This window comes from Eimeria tenella, genomic scaffold (genome assembly GCF_000499545.2).
Source record: "Eimeria tenella Houghton genomic scaffold, Eth_scaff50, whole genome shotgun sequence".
NCBI classification, from domain to species: Eukaryota; Apicomplexa; class Conoidasida; order Eucoccidiorida; family Eimeriidae; genus Eimeria; species Eimeria tenella.
This window is the reverse complement of record NW_013543396.1, coordinates 153,768-171,276: the sequence shown is the minus strand read 5'-3', so window position 1 is coordinate 171,276 and position 17,509 is coordinate 153,768. Positions and strand designations below refer to the sequence as shown.

Below are 17,509 nucleotides of genomic sequence, written 5' to 3'. Positions count from 1 at the left end.
GTACTAGCGCCACTCCCCTTGGGCCAGCACAGCTGCAGGCTAAACCTCCTTGTGCAGCGGAGCTGCAGGTGCTTGCTATGCATTTGGCGTGCCGATAGGCCCAGGCCTAGTTATTTTAGTTAATCCTCTGACCAGGGAAGCATCTGCGTGATCAGAAAGCTGGATAGTTAAGCCAGATACCTATCTAGGCACGCAGCTGTGGATTCTGGCATGCTGGCAGGTATGCATTCCACGGAGGAGTCTTCTTTGTGAGTTCTGAACCATAGCATCCTGTAAGACCGAAAACTTACGGCAAGCGAATTATATTCTTCATCGAATTCTTTATTTGTGATTAGGAGCTCTATTTTTTTGCGGTGCTACTCACCGCTATGGCTAGCTGCTACTGTCGGTTTGCGGAACGCCGCCTTATTTTTTTGGTGCGAACAAAGAAACGAGGCAGGGAGGAAAAAAAACCAAAAATAAACAAACATGAATTTGTGAGCATTCTTGTGAATACATTTGGATAAATGTATACATTTATTACCTGCAGCCCATAGAGCCAGCAATACGCCAGACTCATACAGCTGTGCCATCAAGCAGCAAAAAAATTGGCTGCTGCTGGTGCTGTTGCTGCTGCCGCTGCTGCTGTTGCCGCTGCTACAGAGGAGCCATGGCCGGGTAGTGCAGCGGCTGCTGCAGATAGCTCTAGCAGCAACTGTTGCTGCTCGCCCCATACTGAGGTCATGTTGCTTGGACCCCTGTATCTAGGAAGCATAGTGCTGCTGCTGCTGCTTCTGCTGTTGCTGAGTCGGCAGCATCCATCGTGTATTGACTGCTGCTGCAGCCGCTGCGTCGGTTGCAGTTCTTTCACCTCTGACTCCTCCATAATCTGATCCCGCTCGCAGCCTGGTGCCCTGCTGGTGCAGCTGCTGCTGTAACTGCCGCTGCAATTGAGGTGTCGGTGAACACGCAAGATTCAGCTTCTGTAGCTGCTGCTTACTTAGTTGTGACTTTTGCTGCTCGATGAGCTGCTGCTGCCGAGCCATTTGTTGCTGCATAACGCGGTGAAGAAAAGCCAGTTGCTGTTGCTTCTGCAGTTGCTGCTGCAATTGTGGCTGTTGCTGCTGTTGCGGGTAACCCTCACCTGACCCAAAGGCGGCATCTCCTCCAAACGAAGATCGGGTTGTGTTGCGGCTGCCTGTTGAGGGCCAAGAAGATGCACAGCAGCTGCTGTCACTGCTGTTGCTGCAGCGGCTCTGTTGTCTGCTGTGGCCAGTGGTCCAGTTACGGAGAGAGCTAGCATCTACTGCTGCTGCTGTGCTGCTGCTTATGTTCTGCCGGAGGGGCTTGTTGCTTCCCGAGGACGCTGCGCTGTCCCCCTCAGTTGAAGGAGCAACGCAGCGGTTGTCGCAGCAGTAGCTGCCGCAGCAGCTGCTAGCTAGCTGCTGTTGCAAATGCTTTTGCTGCAGCTGCTTCTGCTGCAGCTGGAGCATGTCAGAAAGCTGTAAGCTTGTAAATTGGTGCTGCATGGGAGAACAGACCGTGCTGCTGTGTGCAGCAACAGCTGTAGCCTGCCTTTTTAAGCTCTGCTGAGGAGCCGATGAACCCATATACATTTGGGGCGAGAAGTGCTGCTCTTGCTGCTGCTGCTGCTGCTGGTGGCAATGCTTCTGAGGAAAGGAAATAGCAGGTGCTGTCGCAACCGACGGAGGCTGCTGACTCCCAAGCCCAGCAGATTTGTGAACAATGGCCCCGATGGAGTGTCTAGGAGGGACACCCGTTGCTGCTGCTGCTGCTGCTGCTGCAGTCAACCGCTGACGTGTTTGCTGCTGCACGGGGCAATACGGAGACTGCTGCAGAAGTAGGGCTTGTCTGTGCTGCTGGAGAAGCTGCTGGTGTGCAAGGCAGCTGCTGACATGGAGTCCTTCAAAAAGCTGTTGCTGGTTCTGCTGTTGCTTTTGCGGGTTCATGGCCAGCCCGAATGAAGAGGTCAAGGGGCCCCGTGGAGGGCCCCCGCCTAAGTTGTTCGCCAGAAGTCGGTTGTTTTCGGCGGTTGAAGTAGGAGCAGGGCGAACTGTTACTGCCGGTGCTGCTTGTGCCGATGCTGTTGGCAGCAGTGGCTGCTGAGGCACGTCCTCTCTCGCGCTTCCAGTCGACGAAGCTGCCGGGGCGCTGCAGCAAGAGCGGTGGGCTAGAGGGTTCCTCTGCCGCTGTTCCTCCTGCTGCTTCTGCTGCTGCTGTTGCTGCTGCAGAAGTAGCTGCTGTTGCTGCTGCTGTTGCTGCTGCTGCTGTTGCTCCCGCTGCTGTTGGAGATACTGCTGAAGCTGCTGCTGCAGCATTTGTTCATGTTCCCGCTGCTGTTGCTCTTGTTCCCTCCGTTCCTCCTCGTCCAACTGAAGCAAGGAGGCTGCCAGCTGTTTGGGCAGCAGTGGCACAAGTTGCTGCGTAGATACGCCCCGTGCCTGGAGCAGCGCTCTGTCCCTCAGGGCGATGTTGGGGTGAAACGAGAGAATTTCCTTGTAAATCATGTTTTGTAGCAGTCTGTAACAAATCCACGTAGCAGCGTCACACACAGCAACCGACCTAGCCTGGCTAACCGGCTGGTTGACCTGTTGCGCTGGCCACACAACCCGCCTCCTCATTGAGAGATCAGTACTCAAAATACTGCAGCCATACTACATGGGGTGCATCAGCATCATTCTACTTAATTCCATATCCGTGAGGGAACGGGGCTGTGTTAAGGTGCTCTTGCCTCTTTGTGGGAACAAAGCTGTCAAAGGACCAGTCCATTGCCTGGGTGGCTTTGGGCTCGTCTTCTTGACAATACAAACCCTGAAGCCTCACGCACACCGTAGCAATGCACGAAGCTGTACACACACCGGTTCCTCGCCTCTACCCAACTCACAGACCGCATCAAGTGCCAGTATACTATTTCCATGCTATGCTCGAAAACATGCAGGCGTCAGCCCATGAAACCAAAGAGGAAAGTAACCTGCTGTAGCGCGTGCACAAAACAAATAGTCGCAGAAGAAGCCCAGATGGTGGGCTGCAATGACAGAGGGCCATTGAACGAACCCGGAAGTATGGATGGCGGAGGGCCTCAAGAGCTGTAATGCGTTTGCTGGGGTTAAACGTCAGTAGCCGACGCAAGAGGTCCAGGGCCTGGGGACAGGCGCCTGGGAACAGAGACGAAAACGAGATTCCCTGAAAACGGAACAAACAGCAGCATCCTTGCAACAACTCAAAAACACACACACACAAGTTTTGCATCGAAACATGAACCACAAGGGCTCTGTCACGTTAGAGCATGATACGTAGGAGCGATCATCCCGTATATTTGTTGTAGGCAAGCATGCATAGAATGTGCTCACAAGCGAAGCGTGGATGCGTACATGGAACAAGAATGGGACAAAGACTGATCCAAAAAAGTAAAGATTCAGTGGAACCTACATCTGAGTGGGGAAGCTGGTCTATGAATTGTCTGTTTATTTTCATTCTTCGCTTTGTCGGCTTGCCCCCAGGAGCCTCTTCTAGCTTGGCGCTCAGCAGAAATGATAGGTCGGACTCTGACGGAGAGCCGCATATTCGAATGATGCGGCGAAGCTGATCATATTGATCCTTACCTGCAAAAAGTGCGCGACGGCCCAAGAGCTCAGCCATTATGCAACCCACAGACCTGTCCATAAACACAAGCAAAGGAAGCAGCAAATTCTGCTGCAGCGCAACTGGCAGGGCTGAAGGTGCCACTAGTTGGCAGACCCCTGTGGCTGACCCACTCTGAAGATGCAGCACAACGCGAAGAAAGGCTGTTGTAGTAGCTTGCGAACACCAGGACAAATTCGACCTGAAATTGTAAGTGATTGTATGTTTAAATTGAGCTAATGTCTCACCAGATGTCCACCGGCTTGGAATAGTGATAGGGAAAGATCAACAGCTCTGGCGGTCTATACCACCTGGTGACGACATAATCCGTCATCTCCTGAAACAAAAACCAGCAAACAAGAGCATACGAACCGCGTTCCTTGTATGCAAAGTGCCAACGATGTAAGACAGCCCTCGACTAAAAAGCTCTAGAGACAGCCCTCGACCAAAAAACTCTGGAGGCCAAGGCGCAGATGCATTTGAGCACAACACTGCAGAAGTAGCGACACCCTCGTGGCTGTTTTTACAGGCCTTCCCTACCTCGTTAGCAGGGCTTGCTGCTGCTTCGATTGCCCGTTGCAGAGAAGCCCACGAAGACCGACCCACCAAGCGGGAACAGGGGCCCGGAGCTTTGTTGGTCCCTCCGGGCAACGAAGCAGGGGCTACTTGCTGGGACCCATCTGTTTCCATTACACTTAACTGCGAATCTGTGAGGCGGTCAGAAGGGGAGCACGTTGGCTCCTCCTGCTGCATATTGGTCTTGGCCTCCTTGCAAGTGCCGCTGACTCCCCGTGCCAAACCGAAATCGCAAATCTTTACATCACAGTTTAAATTAACAAGGATGTTACTGGGTTTGAGATCTCGATGAATGACGTTAGCTGGGAGCAACCACAAAAGCCGCAAGCAAACAAATCAGGCCCGTCACTCCAATGTTTGTCCCGTATTGTTTGGTCTTCCGTTTTGCAAAGTCTCTAAAGACAAAATGCTGCCCACTATCGTTCTATGGCACCCACCCTCGTGCAGAAACGCGAGAGCTAGCAGAATTTGGTACAGGAAATATTGGTGGTGCTCATGAGTAAGCGGCTGCCGACTGTAGATGACGCGGTGGAGATCTGTATCCATTAGGTCGCTAACGAGATATATATCCTCGAAGTCTGAAGAGAAAACCCACCAAATTTAAAGCATTCAAGCAGGCCCATTTCCGTGAGAATCCCTTCTACGGAGGCGCGATGAGATCAAGACAAGTCTGCATGCAGCTTCAGCTCTGTCTTGCTATTTATTTTGAGATAAGCAGCAGTGCATGCATACGGACAGATGGTAAATTTAAAAGCACAGAAGCGTAAACTGACCCGGCGTGAGGGGGTCCAGGATCTCCAGTAGATGTATCATGTTTTCGTGTTGGAGGGCTTTAAGTATTTTAATTTCCCTCAGGATTCTCTTCGCGTCAACCATATCCCTAAATAGGTCGCCTATCTTCTTGACAGCCACCCGAGAAACCCCGCTTTCCCCTGTCTCCTCAAAGGAGGCTACGCATCCGTAAGCACCGCTTCCGATCTGCAGGGTACGGCGAAACCATGAATTGAGCCAAGTAATGAAGTGCTTGCGTACATGCGCTTGGTTGCTTAGACACAGACGGTTACGCCTCATTGGGTTCGCAGGTTTTGTAACGTGCAGAGCTGCTCAGGCCAAGCTTACTCTCTTGAGATAGCGAAAGCGCTGTGGAATGACCCATGTGGTATCGCCACTAATTTGAATCCTTCTGAGCCTCTCCTTTCTACCGTTAGGCCCAAAGCAGTAGCTGCTTTCCGGAGCTGGAACAGGAGCCACATCTTTGCTAGGCATCGACTCCAGGGAAGGGGCATGGCCCTTGTGAGATGCTGTCGTAAGAGCATCTGCAGCCTCAGTAGGCCGACAGACAGTACCTTGATGAGCCTGGTGAGCAACAGCAGCTTCGGCTGCTCCTTGCTGCTGCTGGAAGCTCTGGTCTCGCTGTCTGTGCGGATTTGCCGCGCTAGCCGGCGGGGGCCCCTGGGACGCCGGCAGGACCTGAGTTGTCTGTCGCAGCGTAGTCCCTTGCGAGCGCTGCATCTTAACCTTGACAGTACACAAATACAAACTGGTGGACAAGAAGCTCAGGCCGCTTCTGAACACGGGCTGCCCGGCATTGGAAACAACGGCCACGACCTAACCCTTTTGCGCAGAAGCGCCTCCAGCACAGTCCCCAGGCAAGTGACACGGAGGACTTGAAAAGGTGTTTGTTTGCTTTTGCTCAATGTACCGTGCGCGGTAGGCTTTGGTTGTCAATCCCGAAACAGCTGTTGGCTGTTTCGCCGCTCGGTGAGCGGCAACACTTCGGTTTCTTCACTCCAGACAAAAGCAAGCAAAGCGCCAAGTCCGACAAAAGGCCAAGGAGAACCAGGAAGGGAATACGTTGAGTCGCCGCCAAGTGATCACCACCCGGCTTCAGCTACAACACCTGCGGTTCTCCCTGGAGCTGCCGAGCTTGCACAGCAGATTATTGTGTTAGATAATGCCAAGAAAGCCTGCCAAAATATTTATTATGGGAAAGTAAAATCTCAAAGGAAACCGGGAAATTCCAATGCCTACACATGCCGCACTGCAGACACTGCGCGCGAGCGGTGGAGTCGGTGTGGCGCGAAAACCTGGAAGCGTTGGCAGTGGCGGACGATTTCAGGTCCCGAATAAGGAAGATAAATAGAGATGAAGGCAAAGAAATGAGAAAAATAGGTATCTGAGGAGCCCTTATACTACAGACACAATGACCAGAAGGCAGCCAGCTGCCACACGGGTCTGATGCCAGCAGGCCTCGGACATCCATCCAATCTCTGCATCAACAGCTCTTCCAAGTCTTCATTCCAATGGTCTGCGAAGCTAATATTTATTAATATTTACTTTTAATAGCATCAATGCCCGCAAATATTGCTGTAGCCGCTTGAAAACCTCCCAAGACTGCATCGGAAGCACACAGTTGTGGTGGAGGAGAAATGCTGTAGCTGGGTGGGTGGAACGCCAACTTGAAGACACTGAACGAAACATTTAATTTATTGTAACCTAACACAAAAAAGTTTCTGCAACATACCTGAACGAATTTTTCGTTTTTCACGGTGGTTTTCCACTGTCGGCTGCGGGTATCACTCTGGAACATGAAGTTTCAAACACTCGCGCCCCATCACTCTACAACGGCACATCGCCTTCTTCGGGTAAATCGTTTCTCAGACATTCATTAAAATTTCAGCGAGATATACTTAGTTATTTTAAGCCGCTTAACAATTGGCCCTTTCCCACGTAGTCTGAACAGCGCCATTGTAGTGCAGACACGCTTCCAGAGAGCACGTGGCTCGTGTTTAGCTTGGATTTCCGAGTCTGAGCCCCTTGTCCTCTGTCACAAAGAGAAGAATAAAGATTAAGATTTTGAGAACGTTTGCACGGCCCAAGCACTTCCATTGTGAGGAAATCGCCGGACTAGTTTGGTCCATGTAGCCCCAAACTCGTAAGGCGCAGAGAACGAATAAAAGGCTAAACTACAGCGGACGCATAGGCACAGTCAAATAAAAAACTCCTCAGAGTTTCTATGGATCAATATTCTGCTTTCAAAGATAGCGTCGAAAGATTGTTAAAGTCGGCGTCCGTCTTGGCTACACCCGCAAGGATGAAGCCCTTATTTTTATCCAGGTGCTGACAAGAAACGAGTCATTATTATTCAAATACATCGTCAGTATCCTGGATTTACGTCTGGTTGCATATATGATCTATGGTTTTGCAGAAAGTATATTCCCACGCTGCACAGAACCCATTTTGGTTTATGAAGCCACAGCGGCAACCCGCACCAAGGTTTACATTACCAAAGGCCCTCATTCAAAAACCTAATTCATATACGCGCTATTAAATAGACCTCTTATCTTCAAGCTCAACGTAGTTATTTTGGGGAAAAGCAGCCTGGGAATACTGTGGCCTTGAAGCCACTTCAAACCCTTGTGCCCTCAAGCCCCTAAGCCCGAGGTGACTCCAACGAGTAGTACGGGTGGTATTTTTTAGTGCTACTGAGCTGCAGTAAGCGCCGAGTTTCGGATATGCTCCTGCACTATGAAACTGAAAAAGACAACAGCAATCAACTGTGAGCCATTTTCAATGTGGTAGAAAAAGTAATTTGCATGCAGCAGGGGGAATGCATGAATGCGGGGTGGGCTTAGTTTGTTTAGTTAGTGCGCAAGAATGTTGGGCAAGCCAATCAAGGCTAGAATAAGTCGGCAGCCATCCACTTTGCTTCCCTCTCAACGAACATCTCTGAGCTGCAGAAAGGAAACTGCGTTGCAGGAGTATTCACTTACAGATGTTGTCTATGCTTTTTAGCGTAGTGTAATATAAGCAGGGATCAACTACACCCCCTCTTAATCAACGTCGCGAAGATGAACTGAGGTGGGTGGGCAGGCACTGCTTGTGAATGTTGTGTGGTTCCGTTTTTGCAATTTTGAAACTTTGCCTTGACACTGGAGTGGTGTGCGACTGCTGTCGGCCCTGCAAATGTGTGAGCAGTGTGAGTTGAAGCTGCGTTTTCCGTGTTGTCTCATGCTGACTGTTACCAGAAGCAGAACTCAAAATTTGATAGGGTGCATATTTCTTAGTTCGAGAAATTTTTCAGCCTTCAAAAGCCTCATCATAGCTTCACTCTACCTGCTTTTTCCTGCAGCCTACTGCGAAAGAGGTCGTGCAAGCATCAAGCAGTTCATGAGCCCACATATGCGTGCATCACAGCATATCTGAAGAGGCTCGAGCACACATGGTTCCAAAATGGCGCTGGGACCCCTCTTAAAATCCGGGAACTGTGGAAAGTGCACCTACAACTCAACTCTAGGAGGAGACTCGGTGCCAGGCTGAACAAAACCAGCCTGCAGTAGCTTTCTTGGGGGACTGGACAGAATAAGTTAGAGACTTCTGCAGAGGCATTAAAAGGCTAAGTAGCAAGCCAAATTTATATGTTGTGGAGGAATGCTCAACTGACGCAAGTGGTGTTAGGACAAACAGTGCGGTTCCAGTTTCAACGAAAAGTTGTCGAGAGAAGGCAAGGCTAGAACGAACGTTGAAAAAGCAAAGGAAACATATAAACCATGAGAAGCCTGGTATGAACTGGAGAAATAGCTCCAGGAAATCCAACCGGAAATACTGAATGCACAACCTAAAGCAGCTCCTTCGATAACCGATGCAAAAATTGGCTAACATAGTCCTGAAGTTGAGGAGTTTGAAGTGATAAAAAGAAGCAAAAACTCTCAAAGAAGAACCGCCAATAGAGTATGTAAAGGGGGAAGCTCGGACATTATTGTGTTTTCAAGCGGGGCCAAGGTCGCAGAACAAAGGTGCCCTGGCGGATATCATGCATACAGGGACGCAAGAGCCCATGGAGCATATTACTGGGGAACCCGGCACAATGCACGAATATTTCCACAAAAGCTTCTATATACTGAAGCACACAGATGAATTTGTTGGAACCCTTTCGTATTCATTGTGGCGGACTTGGATGGGCCATGGCTGGCCGTTTCGTGTATCCCATGGCTCTCCTGTTGGCCACTCAATGTATTAAATCATCATGCTATTTTGGTGCCTTCTAACGAGAGTAAAAGTGCAGATGCATCGCCGTAATATCTCTCTTTCAGTGGCGCAGTGCGGCCAGTGCACACTGGAGGGAGTGCGGGGCCGAAACCCTCTTCGAAGTCGACGTCACATCTGCGCTATCTGATATGCTGCGAAACACTTAATGCCGCAAATGCATGTTTTTGATAAATTGATCCGCAAGTTTAATGTACACTGCGCCGGAAGTGAGGGGAAGACTGGACAGTGTCGCATCGGTCCACCGTCTAGCATCGGCCGACGCTGAACCGCCCATCAAGCCCGTCGCGTCCTCTTCGAGGTAGGTGTGACAATCACAAAATATATAATATATTTTTTCTTTATATCTGGGTTTTTTATTTTACTCTCCACAGTGTCTTTTTTCGGTTTTGATAGGCATTCACACTTGAGTTCTCTGATAATCTATGTTTCGCCTTTCCAACTCAACGAGGTGACATTGAAGGGCAGCGTCTCAATAAGAGCCGTGAGTGATTATCTCAAAAATCCTTTTTCTATGCCACTAAAATCTTTATTTAAGGCTCAAATACTGCCAAATTTCGCGCCTTTTGCAGCATTTCACAATTGGCCAAAGCTGGGCATCCAGACCGCCCGCAAGGGGCCTCCCCATTGTAGAGCAACAAGGCCTCTACCTTTTGAGAAACCCACAGGGCTCTCCTGACTTGAAACCTCATGAAAAAAACTTTTGGCTGAATCAGTATTCTGTTGAAAACCTCCGAGAAGCCCGAAAACAGCATCCGCAAGTGTTCTTCAAACGACATTTCGATCTATTCCAAAGTTTCAAGGAGCCCGTGTTGATTCTGTCCGTCTTCTGCTGATGCTCTTCACTTTTTGGCGAGTCCATTCAATTATCGCTTCGATATCAGCCAGCCTGCGGGGAAAATGGAGCGACAGATTCCCAAAATGCAGATAAATATGCCGCTGGTGACATCTGAGCTCTTCTTTTCAGCACCGGAGACGAGTGAACAGCAAGTTGAAGCGCCTTCCGAAACGCATGCTCCGAGAGAGACACAACTTATCCCTTCCATATCTTCGGAAACCGAAGCACAGTGCACCGGCGAACCCTTGGTCGCAGCTGATGAGGACCAAGTTGACCCAGACGCCGACATCTATGTAGACTTGAGCAAGGAGCTGGCAGCAATTGAAGGCATACATGCAACTTCCTTTTGCAATGCCCCAGCGGGACGAATGCCTAGGAGGGCACATGCCTTTGCTCCCTGCACTCCTTTCCAGTCAAGCAACCAGGCTGAAAGCACACATTTAGCTTCAGCTCAAAAAGCCGAGCCCCAAACATCTGATGCTATAGCCTCCAGTAGCAGGCTCAAACACAGAAACAACTTCACGGAAAGCTGTCTACACCAGGCGGAGCCCACTCTGACTTTGTGGAGCACGAGGTGAGATAGGCAAGACTCAAAAACACCAGATACAGCGCTGCCACTTTAAATGATGCCTAACTCTCAAGTTCACCATTTTTCTACGCAACTGACTGATGGACAAGCCTCCAATGTGCAACTACCGTTTCTGTGATCAGGAGGGAGGACAGGCTGTCGACTGGACTGGTGGATACTGCTGGCACAGAGAGCCGTGACCCACTCAGCTTTGCCGTCTCTTGTGGACTCTACAAGGAGAACTTGCATTCACACCATTCTTCTCACCTGAAGAAAAAAGTGAATGATACTGCAGACGAGGAGAGCAGCGAGGGCAGCGAGGGCCACACTGACTCTGATATCGCCAGCCTCTTGGGCTCTGTAGAGCAGGCGAGGCAGCGCTTGAGGATGCAAGAAGCTGCAGAAGACAAACTTGATGCTGCACTGTATGCTGGAGGTCTTTTTCAGTTTTCCCGAAGTGCTGCGACGACCACAACACTTCTCACACGAGAATCCACAACCGTGACGCCGGCCCCCAGTCAGAGGGCAGGGGAGACTGCGCCCATTTTAGGAGCAGAGGAGGCCTGCGCACCTGCTGCCAGTACAGGCAATGGTCATAAAAGCAAGGAACCACACTTGGTCTTATCGTCTCAGAAATCTCCAGCCGAGACTATCAAGCCTCCCCATGGGGCCATCCTAAGGGCCACTCCGCAGCCTGGAGCTGCTGAGCGCAGTGGCATGACTCGAGAGGGTTTTACAGCTCTCTTGACCTTTAATCAAGCTTCTAGTATATGTGAAACAAACAAATGCACAACTGCTCCTGGTGTTGGCGGTGGTATCGCTGCGGAAATGCGGCGAAACTCCTTGCTGTCTGCGGAAGTAGCTGACCTGAAGGAAGAATTGCGAAACACACGGGAAGAGCTGGAGAAAGTAAGGAGTAGAGCTCACATCTGTTATCGCATACACCGCCTGGTTCTGGATTGGAGGGACTCCGAGGCCATTGCTGAGGCGCAGCAGAAGCATCTAGGCGACAATCTTGATGGTGAAGAGGCGGCTGCTCAGAAGTGTCTGCGAGAAATCGAAAGTGTGTTCGTCAAGGGCATTAAAGAGGGAGATTTGCAAGCACAGGAAACGGCGGGACTGCAGCAGGAGTTGACAACGTGTCGCGAGGGGCTACGCAAGGCAGAGTTGCAGTGCGAATCCTTGCGCAACGAGATCTCATTTTTGCAGCTCGTAAACAAAAAGCTGAAAGAGAGGAGAGAAGAAGAGCAGAGCAACGCCTTCGAGGAGCTCAAACGGCATTTGGACAGAAAAACTAAAGAGGCGGCAGAAGTGCAAGATGAGATGGAGACCCTCAGGCGGGAGCATGATAATCTCAAGTCTCACTTCGCAGAACAGCTCGCAGCAGCCGACTCAGCCAGGGCAGCAATTTATCAGGAGCTCAGCGCTACTCGCCATGTCTCAGACTTGAAAATGACCGACCTTGAGGAGACCGTGGAACGGCTGCGGAACGAAAATAAACAACTCAGAGCCCACAAAGAGGCAGCGGAGAGCAGACTGAGGGAGTGCGCACAGGCAGAGAGGCTGGCACAGATCGAGCGGGACGAAATGAAGAGGAAACAGGCAAAACTTGCAGCCCAGCACGAGGCCTTGAAAAAAAGTCTCCATGAAATACGCGTCAGCGCAGCTGAGGCCAGACGCAAGTGGCACAGCTCATACAAACAGGACAGAGATGAGCCGGACAACGACAGCAACAGAGACGCAAATAGAGATACTACTCTCCAGGAACCCTTAGGGAGGAACACGTTGAGCCTCAGTAGCCTGAGTAACGAAGTTTTGCCCCCTGAAGCTGCAGGCGGATCCGCACTTGGCAGGCCCAAAGCCTTTCAAGTAGCCGACACCTATGGCTGCGCGCTTTCTACTGCTGCCAGTGGCGATATCCTGCTACGCAAATGCAGCAGTCCTGCACAAGCAGAGGGGGAGGGAAAAGAAGAGGTGCACATGGACATTTCAAGCTTTCAGCGGGAAATGTCCCGTGAAAGCCTGTCTGGCCACGACAACGAAGTATCTACACAGCCCCGACCAAACTTTGGCACCTACATCGATCCGTCCGTGCAATGGAGACACAAAAGCGAGCCTGTAGTTGATAGTGGAAATAGTCTGGAGGAGACGGAAACGGCAGGGCCTGCAGCAACAAGCCTTTCCTTGTGTCGCGAGACTGAAACCTCATCTTCGATCGATGCTTCTGGGAGCTCGAGAGGTAGAACATGCAAAAAAAGACAGAAAGGGATTAGAACGAGCGCAAACAAAGATTGGAGGAGTGGAGTTGCCGATAACACTTCAGACGGAGGCCGCCCGACTGAGCCTCTTGATAAACCGACGCAGGCTTTTGATCCACGGTAGGCATCTAAGCTGGCTTGAGGTCTCCTGTTCAGGACATACAGTTTAGGCTACAGGCTGCAGTTGAGCCTATCACGTTCACTTCCGTTGCTTTTATGCACTCTTGTGCTGCAGACTCTGCGCAGTTGACACCGACGGGGTACCTTCATGCTCTGGTGGACAGGCGGCACGTGGAGGCTCATCGGAGCGCCCTGTGATTCCCTCTGTGTCCCATAGCGGGGTATCCGGGTTTCAGACAGATCCTGTTTTCTGCACTGAATTCCGGATGTCTAGTAACGTCCGTTTCAACACGTCTATTGCTCTGCCTTCTTCCGTTTCAATGGGCATTGAAGCATCAGACGCCGGCGCCGGGTCGTCTCCGACGTGCATGTACACTTCGAAGTTGCAAGAAGTAGAGGAGGCGAATGACATGCTGCGAAGGACGAACGAAATAGTGGACGAAGAAAACGCACGCTTACGACAGGCAAGTGCCTGGTATACTCATAGCTGCTGCTAGCTGAAGCTTCTTGTCAACCATAGTCTTCCTTGTTTACAAATGGCTTCTTGTCTGCATTTGTTTCTGTACGTTCCTGCACACAGGCCATACTAGGAGCTGCGGTGACGCTCAGCCCCACGGAGATCGGGAGGGTTACTAATGGATTGAGCAATCCCACAGCCGTTAGGGCAAATGGCTCTCTGACCACATTTGATTCTCTCGCGCTCAGCAGCGCATCTCAGGACGGTGAGACTTAGAGACTGGGCGGGCATCGAAGTTCGCGGAAACCTGCTCAGACGTACATACATGTGACGCACGATTTCACCAATGCATTGTTACTTACACTGCATCTGGGTGTTTGTCAGAAGGCACAAAAGAGAAAAATTCCCATCGAGTTTTTGAAAGACCTGCTAATGCAGCTGGAGAAAGGAAAGACTTGAGAGAAGTTCTCAGGAGGGACACAGGGGTGAGACATTGTAGGACCCCTGCCTAGAAAGAGAGCAAAGATAACCGATGTCTAACTTCTGCTGCACTGGGCAGCAATCTTCCACAGGTGCCGGATTAGAACGCCAGACAGTAACAACTGCGAAAAGAAAGAAAGCATGAAAGAAGAGACTGAGAGGGAGACCGTATGTAGTTCTGCTATTTTGCGTCGCTTCCTTGGGTTTGAGTTGCTGGAGGCTATTTTCCGGTGCTCTTTCTCGTGTTGACTCGCGAAGAAACGCATTAATCAAAGCAAAAGAAATAACAGCACCAGCTGAATTTTCTTGTGAATGCGAGTATGGCCTGTATGTAGAGTGACTTTATCGAAATGTTTTGGATGCCATGTTCTCCCCGCATTATTGGTATGTGCGGAAAGAGGCTACTTGAAATGGCATTTTTCCAGGTTTATGACTGAGGGTTTGCAATAAACAGATATGAGGCCGCCAACGCTGTGGTCGGCTGAAGGCAACTGCTGGAGTCTTTTAGTTAGGCTGGCAGGGGCAGAGGGCGAGCTCCACCGACTCCTAGTTTGGTCATAGGGGTGAGGGCTTCAGAGGGGTTTTTGTTGTACTGCCGTACTGCTTCTGCCTTCTTTTTAAAAGGTGAATCGATGCATTTCACATTTCCATGCACCTGTATGTTTTTTGTTGTGCTGTCAGAAATGGGCCAACGAGACGCATCAACGCGAAAAGCACTTCCTAGGGGCTGATAGTAGCACCAAATGCAGCTTGACGAGATCATTCTCCTGTCCACCTTCCACGTGGCAGCGCTTCTTCCCGTTGCAGGAACTCAAACAACCGCTGGAATCAGTGACTGCGCAACAGCAGCCAAGTTCTGCTGCGCAGTCACATGCGACGGAAGTCTGCATGACTGAAACGGCGAACAAGAACCAAGATGGTAACAGCATTGAAATGTCAAAGCCGGAGACCGTTGCAACTGTGATAAACCCTGAAAAAGGCTCTTGCAAAGCACCAACAGTGCACACGTATTGCGGGATCACAGTTGGGCAAATAACGGGAAAGAACAATGGAAATAGCTCAGGGAAGGCAGGGGACAACAAAACCCCCCAACCTTCTCCACACAAAACTGCAACAAACGGGGGACAACCCGTCGTCACTGGCCTCAAAGTAGTTCAGCAGCAACAGATTGCAGTGGGCCCTGTGTTGGACAAACCAAAGGAAGGTCAGCAGAAGCAGCAGCAAAGTGGAGAACCAGAGGGCGAAGTAGAAAATCACAGCAGGCCAGCAAAGCCTAAAAACTTCACTGGGAGAGAAAGTGCAGCAGCTTCAGCAACAGGACCTAAGAAGGCTCATGCCTCTGCTGCCACGTCCTCAGCATGTGGGCTGTCCGCAAAGTCCCTTACAGAGCCCACAGATGTCTCATCTGCATATTTATCACCCGGAAATCCGATTGGCGTTGAAAAAGGGGCTTCATGCACTTCTTCTCTGACTACGCCAAGGCAATCCAGACCCAGCTATGCTGTTTCTGCTCCATCGGTGGAACTAAGGGGCGAAGTAACCTGGCATATCCCAGCAGAGACAGGGCTCCAGACGCCAACCTCACAAAATGGAACGCCTTCTCAGGTTTCAAAGGTTCCTGATCCCAACCGCGACAACCAGTGCAGTAATTGCCACTTTTCTGCAGTGGAAGAGGTGTGTGGGGGTACATCCGCAGCCGCTGTTGTGGATTTTCAAAATTCGCTGTTTAGTGGACCTGCAAAGTTGGGTGAGAGCAAAAGATTGTCTACAGTTGTTGAGGAGGTTAAAGGAAATGCGGATGGCTGTGATGCTTACAATGACGAATTCGACTCACCAATCCTTGGTTGTCCCAGTGACTCTCGAAGCGCCCTGAGCGAGCCACAAACTTCTCGGAATAGTCCCTCTGAACGGAATCTTGAATGCGAAAAAATAAGAAGTGGGCACGAGCTATCAGAAAAACAGATAACCGATGTGCACAGTGCCACGGAGTCTGCGCAACTGCTGGTTGCTGAAGCTGGGCGGAGTTTTAAGCTGAAGTTCCTGCAGCACAGAAGGGAAACAGGCTGCCTTTACCTGGAAAACGGTCACAGTCGCAAAACGCCTACTAACGTTTCTGTTAGCTCTCCCGCCAAGGAGAGCAGGGGGCCTATTATCGCAATGGCTAGCAGGCAGCAAAAGGGGGAACTATGTTTGTTGTCTCCCACGCTTCTCTTCTCAAGAACCTCTAACGGTAGCTGTCTCTCTTCCAGCCGACGATGCGAAGCTTGCATTGCTACAGCTTGTGATCGCATCTTTGCTGAAGCGACACCAACTGAGGCTGCAGCGATATGCAGATTAGCATCGCCAGCGCGTCGGGCTCTCTCGGGCGAAGAGCTCTTTCGGGAATCTAACACCTCACCTGCTGCTGCCCCGCGCAAAATAAGATCTCCCCGGAGAACCAACGGCGCAGCAGGCGAAGTTGCACCAACGGAAGCTCTCTTAAGCCCAAGCAAAGCCACAATCAAGAAGCACAACTTCACTAATAAAGCCATTCATGAAAGTGGAAAGCTGAACTCTGCTTGCGCGCAAAATGAAGCAGAGAGAAAGTCGTTGGTGCTTCCAGCAGACGCGAGGGAGCTAATCTGGCTGCTATCACGCCAGTTGCCTCAGTTGGGATGTAAGGAAGCCTTTGTTGCGTCCCACAAAAGGCCTGAGGCCTGTACTGTCCGCAAACCTAGCGACTCCAGCTCGCGTCACTGCCATACTTCGAATTCAAACCCTCGTCAGTTGCCGAGCTGCATCCAAAAGCTGCCAGGAAGAACGCAGCAGGCCAAAGCCAATACCGTCTCCCCTGCCACGCCTCGCCTGTCCAGCAAGGCTTGTCAGGAGCGCTTTCCCCTTGGAGTTCGCAAGAGCAGAAGTAAGTGTGAACGGAGCGAGAAGGGCTCCTTGACAGTGAAGAAAGAGCAGACTCGAGTCATGAACCTGCCTATGGCAGCCCAGGTTCCTTCGGTGGCAAAGCCTTGCATCTCCAAGCACTCAGCGAGCACCGCTTCGGAAAGAAGGGCAGCTTCGGCAGGTGGTAGGCCAGTCAATATGTCACGGCATGGGAACGCAAAACAGACTTCAATAAACGAAGCCATCTTACGGTCCGCAACACCTGCTGTCCACTCTAGGCAATCGACAGTGGCGAGTGCGTGTAAAGGCACAAAAGGTCGAGGAGAGAAACCTCCATGGGACTCGTCCTCTGTGCCGCTGCATGGAGGGCCGCGTATGCCTTTTAGGACCCTACTTAAGAGAAAAGACACAAAGTAGCAATGGCAGCAACCCTTGATTTGCTGAACCGCAAACGAAGTCTATTTGGACTGGGGGGTTCATCAATTTTTTGTTGAGCTCTTTTTGGTGCAAACTTGGGGCCCGACGCTTCACTGGGGAATTTGGAAGTAGCTGTTTTCCCCAGTTGCATACTTCTGCAAGAGACCTAATGAAAAATGCAAGGATTCGCGCCCTTGCAAGTTGTCATCTGTTGCTGCTTCGGGAATAAGCCTTCACTACGTTTCTGTCGT

At 50.8% G+C, this 17,509-nt stretch overlaps 2 protein-coding genes across 2 annotated transcripts; one reads left to right on the top strand and one right to left on the bottom strand.

Moving 5' to 3' along the window:
• Positions 1–743: 743 nt before the first annotated feature.
• ETH_00004180 (CMGC kinase, MAPK family (ERK) TgMAPK-1, putative) lies at positions 744–5,709 on the bottom strand (the record flags this gene model as incomplete). Its single annotated transcript, XM_013377414.1, has 9 exons — positions 744–2,520; positions 2,732–2,811; positions 3,055–3,183; positions 3,430–3,655; positions 3,870–3,958; positions 4,162–4,499; positions 4,635–4,775; positions 4,971–5,175; positions 5,317–5,709. The coding sequence occupies 9 exons, from the start codon at positions 5,707–5,709 to the stop codon at positions 744–746; spliced, it is 3,378 nt and encodes a 1,125-aa protein (XP_013232868.1).
• Positions 5,710–10,143: 4,434 nt separating this feature from the next.
• Positions 10,144–17,258, top strand: ETH_00004175 (uncharacterized protein; the record flags this gene model as incomplete). Its single annotated transcript, XM_013377413.1, has 6 exons — positions 10,144–10,655; positions 10,793–13,027; positions 13,143–13,502; positions 13,637–13,749; positions 13,869–13,969; positions 14,646–17,258. 6 exons carry the CDS (start codon positions 10,144–10,146, stop codon positions 17,256–17,258), a joined length of 5,934 nt encoding a protein of 1,977 aa, XP_013232867.1.
• Between the last annotated feature and the right edge of the window lie 251 nt (positions 17,259–17,509).